Source organism: Helianthus annuus, chromosome 1 (assembly GCF_002127325.2).
Source record: "Helianthus annuus cultivar XRQ/B chromosome 1, HanXRQr2.0-SUNRISE, whole genome shotgun sequence".
NCBI lineage: Eukaryota > Viridiplantae > Streptophyta > Magnoliopsida > Asterales > Asteraceae > Helianthus > Helianthus annuus.
Window position 1 is genome coordinate 130661391 of NC_035433.2, and position 12007 is coordinate 130673397.

The 12007-nt window shown below is 33.9% G+C and overlaps 1 protein-coding gene and 1 long non-coding RNA gene across 3 annotated transcripts; one reads left to right on the forward strand and one right to left on the reverse strand.

Annotated features, from left to right (window-relative positions):
- Window positions 1-5408: 5408 nt before the first annotated feature.
- LOC110878105 lies at window positions 5409-6327 on the reverse strand. Its single transcript, XR_002557640.2, has 2 exons — window positions 5959-6327; window positions 5409-5869 (listed from the first exon to the last, which is right to left on the reverse strand). It is a non-coding gene; the product is annotated as an uncharacterized LOC110878105 (long non-coding RNA).
- Window positions 6328-6926: 599 nt separating this feature from the next.
- Window positions 6927-11317, forward strand: LOC110878092 (transcription factor bHLH153). Of its 2 annotated transcripts, XM_022126349.2 has the most exons (7): window positions 6996-7102; window positions 7193-7321; window positions 9704-9852; window positions 10101-10166; window positions 10287-10352; window positions 10546-10593; window positions 10804-11317. In XM_022126349.2, the coding sequence occupies exons 3-7, from the start codon at window positions 9754-9756 to the stop codon at window positions 10930-10932; spliced, it is 408 nt and encodes a 135-aa protein (XP_021982041.1). In that variant the 5' UTR covers window positions 6996-7102; window positions 7193-7321; window positions 9704-9753; the 3' UTR covers window positions 10933-11317. The 2 variants fall into 2 exon arrangements, with proteins under 2 accessions (XP_021982049.1, XP_021982041.1); XM_022126357.2 differs by lacking the exon at window positions 7193-7321 and having other exon boundaries at window positions 6927-7102.
- Window positions 11318-12007: the final 690 nt, after the last annotated feature.

The window sequence follows — 12007 nt, forward strand, 5'->3', positions numbered from 1 at the left end:
GGTTTTTGGGGGGTGGGGGTTAGGCTTTTGGTGGGAGGGTGAATTTAGGTTTTTGGGGGGTGGGGGATTTAGGTTTTTAGGGGGTGTCGATGGGGGGTGGGTTAAGTGGTTTAGGCTTTCCGTATTAATGCATATGTGCAGTATAATTTTTTTTTGAAATTTTTATATATATAAAATAGCGATTTTTATATAGAAAATTGTAAAAACAAAAATAATTTTAGTATATTTTTTAGGTTTTTTAGTTAGTTTTTTGGTTTTCTCATTAAACTAGTTTTCTCATGATCCATTCCATATATATAGGGAGAAGATCATGCGAGAACCACCTCTTATTGTGAGAACCGCGAGAACCAATATGAACACTCCAAAAATGCCTAAAAATAGCTAAAAATCACACAATTTTTTTTAATATTTTTTATATAAAAATCGCTACTTTCGAAGCCCAAAAAAAAAAATTAAAAAAAAAAATTTTTTTTTGGCCACTAAAAGTAGCGATTTGAGCATAAAAAATATTAAAAAATTTTTTTTTTAGATTTCTTTTTTGATTTTTTTAGATTTCTTTAGATTTTTTTTAGGTTTAGTTTTTAGCATTTTAGCTTGGGGGGTGGGGGTGGGGTGGGGGGGTTTAGGTTTTTGGGGGGTGGGGGAGAGGGGTTTAGGTTTTTTTTTGGGGGGGGTTAGTTTTTTTTAGGGTTTTAGTTTTTAGCATTTAGCTTTGGGGGGGGGGGGTTAGGTTTTTTGGGGAGGGGGGGTGGGGGTTAGGTTTTTTTTAGGTTTTTTTTAGCTATTTTAGGTTGTGTTCACATTGGTTCTCAAGGTTCTCACAATAAGGGTGGTTCTCGCATGAGCCCCTCCCTATATATATATATATATAGGTAAAGGGTACTGTACAAATTCCCTTATCGTACATTACGTACGCTACAATCTCAGCCGTCCGATCATCTTCCCGCAATGAAAATCGCATGTTGTTTTTTTTTTTGTAATAATTTCGCATGTGATAAATTTGATGAAATAGCAGGTAATTTTTTGTAACAATTTCGCATGTGTTAATTCAATTTCGCATGTGATAATTTTGATGAAATAGAAGGTTGTTTTTTTGTAACAATTTCGCATGTGGTAATTCAATTTCGCATGTGATAATTTTGATGAAATAGCAGGTTGTGTTTTTGTAACAATTTCGCATGTGGTAATTCAATTTCGCATGTGATAATTTTGATGAAATAGCATGTTGTTTTTTGTAACAATTTCGCATGTGTAATTTTTGATGAAATCGCATGTTAAAAAACCAACATGCGAAATTGTTACAAAAAAAACAACATGCGAATTCAATGCGGGAAGATGATCGGACGGCTGAGATTGTAGCGTACGTAATGTACGATAAGCGCAAATTAGTATAGGGGAAGGTTCATTTGAGAAGAAATTTAATGTGAGAAGAAAAAGAAGAAAGGGCAAATTAGTAAAATGCTATTTCATTTATAACTCATATCATTAATTTTTCTCTCTTTAATTAATTAGTCAACTAATTATTAATTATCATACATATAATCTACAAAACCTACACATATCAAAATTTTTCTACATATACCCTACACATTATAGAATTTTATCCTACACAGTCGAAATATATCCTACACACCTCGAAATATATCCTACACAACTCGTGATTTATCCTACACAACTAGTAATTTATTCTACAGTTTAAATTGAGTTGTTTTTTTTTTAATTTGAAAAAAGTATATATTTTGAAAAGGAGTTACAAATTTAATTTGCTAGTTATTAAATAGGAAGAATACACATTAATGATTTAGTAAGTTTACCAATATAGCCTTATATTAAAATTAATTACAAATATTAAATGAACTAAAATAAAGCATTTTTATTGGTTGAAACTTTTTCTTTTTTCTTCTTACATTCTTCTCATTTGAACCCTCCACTATATATATATATATATATATATATATATAGGACAATGCTAGACAGAAAACCCTCATTTAGGTAGAAAACTCTGGAAACCCAAATCTCCCCCCATTTTTACCCAACCTCCTGACATTTTTTTTTTGAAAAAAATTACACATGTAATATACATGTTTTAGAGTGTTTTGGGCCAAAAAAAAACAAAAAAGCGCCGAAGGGATTTTTTTAAAAAAAATAAACAAATTTCAGTGCCTAACATGTGTTAGGCAAAAAAGACAGAAATTGCTGATTTTTTTTTAAATTATCCCTTCGGCGCTTTTTTGATTTTTTTGGCCCAAAAGTCTTAAAAACATGTATATTACATGTGTTATTTTTTTCAAAAAAAAAATGTCGGGAGGTTGGGTTTTCTAGGATTTTTTATATAGATAAGGTTTTCTATATAGCCCAACCCTATATATATATATATATATATATATATATATAGGGGAGGGTTATCTTGAGAACGCTAAATATTGCGAGAACCGTGAGAACGAATGAAAAAGGCAATCAAAACCAATTTTTTTAATACAAACCTCATTGTAATTAAGATACATCATCAAAACAAGAATTTATAACATCAAATAATTCATTTATCCTTTCAAAATCACTCTTTTTAGATTTTTTACACATGTGTAAATATAACATATTTACACATGTGTAAATGGCAAACTTACACATGTGTAAATTTTCTTTATTTACGAATTCACGTAAATTTAAACGTGTAAATTGAATTTCTAACATTGTATTCGAATAATAATGATAAGTGTAGAAAAAAAATTTGAATTTGAATTGTTTTTGACCAAGTTCTTATGGTTTTTTTATTTGTTTTCACGGTTCTCACAATATTTAGCGTTCTCATTTAAACCCTCCCCTATATATATATATATATATAAATATATATATATATATATATATATATATATATATATATATATATATATATATATATATGGGATCGCTAAAATGAAAACCACCTCTAGTTGTAAAAACCATGAGAACCACTTTATGGCCCTTAGATCAACTAGATGGATGGATGTGATTAAAAGTAGTTAATATTAATATTAAAAGTTTTTTGGCTTATTATGTCTTTAATATTATAATCCAAAAGGGTATTTAAGTAAAATAACTCTATTTTGTCTTCTTATATATATTAATTTTAAATTACCTTTTTTGTCTTATTCATTAATTACTTTTTATTACTTTTATTTATTAAACATAATTTCTTTATTAAAAACATTTTTAAATTCAGATTTTTTTTAAAAGATTTTTATACTTTTTACAATTTAAGTTTTACGTTAAACTTTTTACGTTTTTTTGACGCGCCGTTTTTAACGCCGTTTTTTTAACGCGCCGTTTTTTTACGCGCCGTTTTTCAAGCGTAACGCGCCGTTTTAACGTTGTTTTTTAACGCCGTTTTTCAACGCGCCGTTTTTAATGCCGTTTTTTACGCGCCATTTTTCACGCACCGTTTTTTACGCGCCGTTTTTACGCGCCGTTTTTTTAAGGCGTCGTTTTTCTCAATCGGCGTTTTTTTAACATGCCGTTTCTAACGCGCCGTTTTTAACGCGCCGTTTTTTAACGTGCCGTTTTTAACGCGCCGTTTTTTAACGCCGTTTTTTAACGCGCCGTTTTTTTAACGCGCCGTTTTATAACGCGCCGTTCTCAATCGGCGTTTTTAACGCGCCGTTTTTTAACGCCGTTTTTCAACGCGCCGTTTTTAACGCATCGATTTTTTAACGCGCCGTTTTTTAACGCCGTTTTTTACGCGCCGTTTTCACGCGCCGTTTTTCACGCGCCGTTTTTCACGCGCCGTTTTTCACGCGCCGTTTTTCACGCGCCGTTTTTCACGCGCCGTTTTTACGCGCCGTTTTTTAAAGGCGTCGTTTTTCTCAATCGGCTTTTTTTTAACGCGCCGTTTTTTAACGCAATTTCTTACGCGCCGTTTTTTACGCGCCGTTTTTTAAGTCGTCGTTTTTCTCAATCGACGTTTTTATAACGCGCGGTTTTTTACACGTTTTTTACGCGCCGTTTTTCCGAAGTTTTTTAACGCGCCGTTTTTTTCAAGCGTCGTTTTTTTAAACGCGCCGTTTTTTCACGTTTTTTAACGCGGCAAATTTTTTACACGCTTTTTACACGCCGTTTTAACGCGCCGTTTTTCCGAAGTTTTTTAATGCGCCGATTTTTTTGAAGTTTTTTAACGCGCCGTTTTCCGAAGTTTTTTAGCGCACCGTTTTTTTACGCGTTTTTACGCGCCGTTTTTTCAAGCGTCGTTTTTTTAAAACGCGCCGTTTCTCCACGTTTTTTAATGCGTCGTTTTTTTACACGCCGTTTTAAACGCGCCGTTTTTTTCACTTTTTTTAACGCGCCCCTTTTTGTACACTTTTTACGTTTTGCGTAAAAAATTTAAACTTTTTACGTTTTACGTAAAAGTTTTTACGTTTTACGTTAAACTTTTTACGTTTTACGTAAAACTTTTTACGTTTTACGTAAAACTTTTTACTTTTTACGTTTTACTTAAAACTTTTTACGTTTTACGTTAAAAATTTAAACTTTTTACGTTTTATGTAAAAGTTTTTACGTTTTACGAAAAACTTACGAAAAAGTTTACGTAAAACTTACGAATAAAATTTACGAAAAACTTACGAAAAAGTTTACGTAAAACTTACGAAAAACTTTTTACGTTTTACGTTTTACGTAAAACTTACGAAAAAATTTACGTAACACTTTTTACGCTTCACGTTTTTACGTTTAACGATAAAAAGTTTACGGTTTACGTTAACAAGTTTACGGTTTATTTTTTTTTACAAAAACGTTTTTACGCAAAACCGAACGCAACAGAAAATCGCCTTTTTTACGTTAAATTTTTTACGTTTTAACGCGCCGTTTTTTTACGTTTTACGTTAAAATTTTTACGTTTTAACGCGCCGTTTTTTTGCGTTTTACGTTAAAAAAGTTTACGTTTTACGATAAAAAGTTTACGGTTTACGTTTTACGTAAACTTTTTATGTTTTACGTTTCACGTAAAACTTTCTACGTTTCACGTTAAACTTTTTACGTTTCACGTTAAACTTTTTACGTTTTACGTTCTACGTAAAACGTTTAACGTTCTACGTAAAAACGAACGCACCCAGAAAATCGCTACTCGGTAGGTGTCTCAGATAGATTGCTATCATCATGAAAAAGTTTACGTTTTACGTGAAAAAGTTTACGTTTTACGTGAAAAAGTTTACGTTTTACGATTTACGTTAAATTTTTTACGTTACAAAGTTTAGGATTTACGTTAAAAAGTTTACGTTTTACGTTAAAAACTATACGTTTTACGTTAAAAACTTTACGTTTTACATTTTAAACTATAAAAACCATTTTATCATTTGAACAACCCATGAATATTGTGCAGTACACAACTCCAACATTTTTGCAATCATACAAAACACCTATAAAATGAAAGATAACACAGAAACAACAAAACAACTCATACATATTTCAATCCTATAACTTAATGTCATCAACCAAACTCAAATACACAATCACAACATATTCTTTAAACACATGTTCTAAAACAGTGAATCATATAATCAAGATTTATAGTGAATCACAAATATTCAAAGACAACATACTACTAACCGAGGTATGAGGAGGACCGAGAGGAACAAACGGGCTGCTATCGTCCTAAAACCCGAACCCGTAATCTGAACTACTCTTTTGAGCTGACCCGAAATGAAACCCGGTTCCCGAACATAACTCGAATCCTAGCCAAACACATCCCGCATCTTTGAACCAACTGAGCAAAACTGAAAAACAACAAAATCCACCACCAACGTCGCTGCAGACGGCAGCACTCCCGTCTGCCGCCGCCGCAGCTCATCGGAGCTCGACACCGGCATCTCCTTCTTCTACGTTGTAACAAAAAAATATGTACCTACACTGACCACAAAATAGATTGAGGTATGTTTGGTTTAAACATCGTAAAATAGGTTAGTATATTAAGAAATGAATTATGTAATTTACCGGCTAAATATGGAGTTACGAAAACGGTGTCACATCCCTACAAGATTCAAGTTTAAAATACAAAAAAAAAACCACCACCACCATCGTCGCTGCAGACGGCGGCGCTCCCGTCTGCCACCACCGCAGCTCACCGGAGCTCGACACCGGCATCTCCTTTTTTCGTCTCTCTCTGTGCAGAACGGTGAATCCCGCCGGAAATTAGAGCACCGCCGCCGCCGTCGCGGCGGCGCTGTCGTCGCCACTGCCAGATCTGTAACACCACGACCACCGTCCTTTTCTCTCTCCTTCAAACAGTCACTCTCTCGATCTCTGTCTATCCTTGGAATCTGGTCATGTATGAGAGGATTGGTCAAATGAGAAGAGGGTTTTGTGAGTTAGGTGATGTATGAGAAGAATACAAGAAGAAAGGGGGTGGAGGTGTCGTTTGCCAAAGAATACAAGGAGAGAGAGGATGATAAGATTCACAATAAGGAGGAGAGAGGGTTTATATTTTGAAGATGATGAAGACTCAGAATAAGAATAAGGAGAGAGGGGTTTATAGTTGGAAGAGAGAGAAAGGTGAGATTTTAATATCTCTGATGACATTTAATGGAGATAGAAGGAGAGATTTGACATTTGGGGTAAATGACCAAAATATCCTTTATGTTGGCATGATCTGATTGGTTGAAAGTGGTTCTCGCGGTTCTTACAACTGGGGGTGGTTCCTATTTTAGCGACTCCCTATATATATATATATATATATATATATATATCAAAGGTCTGGTGGCGGTCAAGTAGTCAAACTTGACCACAACAACAGGTGTCACGATAATTGGCACGTCGTTTCTTGTAGTTAAAAAAACCGATTTACCGTTATGGTTGGATATTAGCTGTCAAAACCCATCACATAGTCTCGTAATTATGACGTCATCCACCGCTTTATCCTTTAATTATTTAATCAAATAACCCTTGTATAAATAGCCACTCATAAACCCCTTTCAAAATCCCCTTCCCCCTCTCTACAAGCACATTAACTCTGTATCACCAAAATCTGACACATAAATTCACGCATATATGAACAATATCATATGATCAGAGCCTCAGAGGTTCAATTTTGAAAAACTATTGGATTGAATAACCGTTGAATTCACGCCTGATTTTACAGGTAAATTCTGGTTCGTTATATTTGAGCAAATTCGCACTTTATGTTACGATTTATGTGCATATGTTTTGTTCATCGATATATTGTTTGTAGAGTTGTTGAATCGCCGTTCATAAATATGGCGTGCTTGTGAGTTTCGGAAATTTTGAATGCTATAGAAGAACCAAACATGAAATTCAAGTGTTTAATCTAAACGGGTTCATGTCTAAACCTGCGAAACCGGTTAGTTAAACGGGTCGGGTTCGTGTCAATCCGTTGGGTCGGCGGGTTGACACGTTTAACCCGTTAATATTTTGTTTTGATTTTTTTTTTCTCAAATGTGTTTTGCCACATAAATTAAACAGTAAAATAGCAAAATAGTCCTTGAGTTTAGGTCGCTTTTATCGATTTAGTCTAAAAATAAACCTTTTGAATTTGGGTCAGGTTTTATTTTTGTTGTCATTTTCATCAAACTGATAAACAGGGTTAAAATTTTCTGTTAATTTCTCTCATTTTTTTCGTTTTCCTTATTTAAATGAAGGGTATAATTGTCATTTTATGCTATAATATATTTTAATTAAACGAGGAAAACAACAAAAAACAAGGGAAGTTAATTGAAAATTATAACCCAATTTGCCAATCGAATGAAAATTACAACAAAAATGAAATCTCATGGATCCGGATACAAAAAGTTTATTTTTGGACTGAAGTGGCAAAAGTGATCTAAACTCAGGGACCATTTTGGCATTTTACTCTAAATTAAATTAGTTGGGTATTATAATTATTTGCTATAATTTAACTTGAAAGAGAAATTATCATAAGAATTTATAACTAAAATATGATTGTTTCATATACAATTGTATTTTTTATTGTAAAATTTTAGTTTCAAATTATTAATATGTGAAATAATAAAAAAAAATCAGCGTTCTGGTCAGCCCGCAAATATCCATGTCGTGTTCAGTTCATATGACCTGACATGATTTTTGGGTTCGGGTTCAGGCAAAATTTTCGGGATGGGTTGTGGGTTGAACCCGCCAACCAGCGAAGACGACCCGTCTAGCACCCCTAGTTATATGTCTTTTCGTGGATGATAGTTATGATTGTTTTGGGTTTTGTGGCTTATCTGCAAATCTTTTAACTAATTACTTATTAACCTAGGGTTTAATGTTTGTTTTTCAGAAAATATTTGTTTACTGATGCACTGAAGAACAGATGATTTTTTCTTTTTTCATATGGACATATTTACCTACTCTTTTTGAATAAGAATGATGGGACCTACACTAACCTAAATATATTTTTTGTATATTCAAATATGATATGATATAGGGACCCATGGTAGAATATATTAATGTCAATACATAAAGGTTGATTGTTTGACTTGTACCATACCGTTCATTTCACTCCTCTTTAGTTGATATGTTACATCTAGCATTATTTTATGATAAGCTGTCATTAAGAAAAGATAATTGATGTTTAATTGTAAAGTTGTCGCGTACGATATATGGATTTTGGATTTTAATTCCGAGACTAGTTAGATCTGAGATGGCATTAAACAAATGTACTGGATAGCAACATGCCTAATTTATTTGAAACTTAAAAGTTACATTAAGCATTTAAAATGTAGATGAAAACTATGTTTTTACAAGTGTACAACAAGTTATGCATTTTGAATATATCGTTTTATCTTGAACTATTGAACTTGAGTGGGGTAAGTATACTTCAAGTTAGTGGTGTAAATGAGCTGAATTGAGCCTTGTTTCGGTATGTTTGGTTCATAAGTAGTTTATATATTATTTTCGGTATGTTTCGGACAGGGCTGGCAATAGGTCACTTGTATAAGACACGATTAGATCTGTTTAGTGAAAAGTACACCACGTGATTTGTTACTTTTTTTTTAAATAAATAAAATTAGGAGGTTAGGATCCGTCATTTCTTCTCTTCTTTTTGGTACATAAAACATACAACTTTGTTATAGACATGATATATAAAGTAGTTAAACGAGTTGTATTCATGTTTAATACTTGTGTTATTCGCATCGTGTTAACATGTTAAACACGATAAGACACAATTTGCCAGCCCTAGTTTCGGCATAATTGAGCCTTGTTCCGGGCTTGGACTAGGCTCTTTTATTATTTATTTTTATATATTATTTAATTTATGATGTATATATATGATTATTATTGTTAGTACATATAATATTTTCTTTTGCTATAACTATACACATTAACATTATTATTATATTATATTGCTAATAGGACCGTGAGCCTTAATCAAGCTTAGTGTTAAAACTTGGCCTTGTTTAGACGAGCTACAAGATACGCACGGACTTGTTTAAGCGTGGACCTAAATTCAAACATTTGAATTCTCTTACATAAGGAAATCGCGGTTGAGAATAGAACTTATTTTTAGCCTGATATTTATCCAAGTAATGATCTTTCAAATGCTAGTTTGCACTCGAGCAGCTTACTGTTTGGTTTAAATTCGCTTGTTAACATCTTTCCCTTTTCTTGTCAATAAGATCGTTGCCGAACCAAATCTGTTATGATATTATGAAACTAAGCTACTGTTAGTCTGTTAGTTATGAATGTATATGCATCTTATATATTTTGTTACAATTTTGGACAGTTAACACTTGCAATTGATAAAGACGAAAAGGAATCGAGCCAGTGATTAAAATGATGGAGCATAAGTGGAGTCCAGTATCCATTGAACAAGGGAATCTTACTTCTTTGACACCAAAAAGGCACAAGGCTGGTTTGTCTATTTCCCCCAAGGTTTCTTCTTCATCAGTCGGCTCTGCACACAAAATTTTTGTTAACACACAAATTGCTTATGAAAAAAATGGATGAAAGGTGTTTCGGGTCAACCCAATTTTTCCTGATTTTGACCCATTACCAATCCGTTCGACCCGTACATTCTTTCACCTCAGTCTTACGCGTCACGTTTACTTGCTCTGATTTATGGTCTAAATGACTTGCACACGAAAATCATTGAAACACTGTTTTTTTGACTTTGTTAATAGGAAAGAAAAGATAAGGTTGGTGAGAGGATAGCTGCCCTTCAACAGCTTGTCTCACCATATGGCAAGGTACGTTGTAATCTAGAAGCTCAAAGTCCTAAGCAAGAAAAATAAAATCATTATTGATCGCGTATGTATGTATAGAGAAGAAACTTATGTACTCATCAACATATTGTTTTTTAATTGCAGACAGATACCGCTTCTGTGCTTCTTGAAGCAATAGAGTACATACACTTTCTTCATGACCAAGTCAAGGTTTGCCACTGCTCATATCAACCTACTGCCGTTTCGATAACCACATTTTGTCATTAGAAATGCAACGGTTTGACTTGACTTTTTTTTTTAAAAAAAATACTGTAAACACGTTGAGGACTAATTCCGTTAGTATATTTGTAAATGTGCTGTATCAACCGATTTACTCTCCTTATCTTTTTGAATTGTGTTTCAGGTGTCGAGTGCTCCTTATCTTCACAGCAACCCAACAGCTCAGTCTCAGGTGAGACCCGATAGCTCACATAATTCATATGTATATAACCTTGGAACCTTTTTTTATTAAAAAAAATTATCTGTTTTTTTTGACGATATAGTTGCATCAATTTCTTATAAATCTAAAAATAACGGACAAACATTTTGACGTGCGTCACCTGTATGCAAGTAGGTGGCAAAGCTGTCGGTAGATTCTTTATAACGTCATCGTGGTTTGTAGGATTTGGATTCATATAACCTGAAAGCGAAAGGGTTGTGTCTGGTTCCGGTTTCATATATGAACGGAGTTGGTAGCAGCAATGGAGCAGATATCTGGGCCCCAATCAAGACCCCTTCCCCCAAATGGTAGGACATTATGGAAGAGTTGGTGGTAAGAATAATTATATAAATATAAAATGCATATAAGTAAAGCATTTAGGATAATAAAGTATTGGGTTATAGGGAATGTATTTATTCTTGGAAGGTTAATAATATATAAATGATGGGGTCTTGCATACTATGACCATAAAAAATCTAATTATAGGTGTATTCGGTTTGTTGCTTTCTTGTGATATCTTCCGTATAGTAGTTGAAACAAATGTGAAACAAATTCTGTTGTTTCCTAGTCATCGAGATGAGCTCAATTGGTTTACAACTACAAACGGCATTATGTTTGCTTCAACTGTCGTGGAAATCCATGACATATGTAACGAAACGATGTCACTTTTGATTTAGGTTTCGATTTTCATTCGACATATTACTGAAACTTATATAGTTGTGGTGATTTCAATGCTGACTAAAGTCTGAAAATTATGTTGGAAGTGAAAGAAGCGTCGGTGTGACAACAGTTGTAGGTTGCAGTAGTAGCGAGCCTGCTGCAATGCAACGCCCAATAACGTGACCTTTGCAGCGTGCAACACCTTACGCCCTCACCGGTCTCACTCCGGAATATAAAGCGTAAAATCGATCACAATTGCCCAATTCTTTACTTATTCCGCCCATTATCCTAATAAAGCAGAAGTGAAAAATCCCAGAAATGTTCATTTTGACTTAATTTTTCTCAAAATGTCCCGTTGACTTTCATTTCCTACAAAATGTCCCTCCAAACATGGGTGATGACGTTAATGTATTACGGTGAGTTACTCGTGTTTAGGTTCAATGAAATCATTATGCCCATATAATTTAGTAACGTTGGTGCCTCCGACGGTGTTTGTGTGGTTAAACGCTCGTGTTTTGGTGTCATACCCTTCGTGTTTTGCTGTTGGACGCCCTTGTTTACACGAATACCGATAAATGTAAAAGATGTTGGCGATATAGTAAAATTATTCTTAGACCATGCGTAGTGGTAATGGTGAATAATGCCTCATCCATGGGCGTTTTCCATCACGTGTTAACCTAGTCAGCAAAGGAACGTTTTTCATAAATGGGTGTAGTGGGGATGTGGG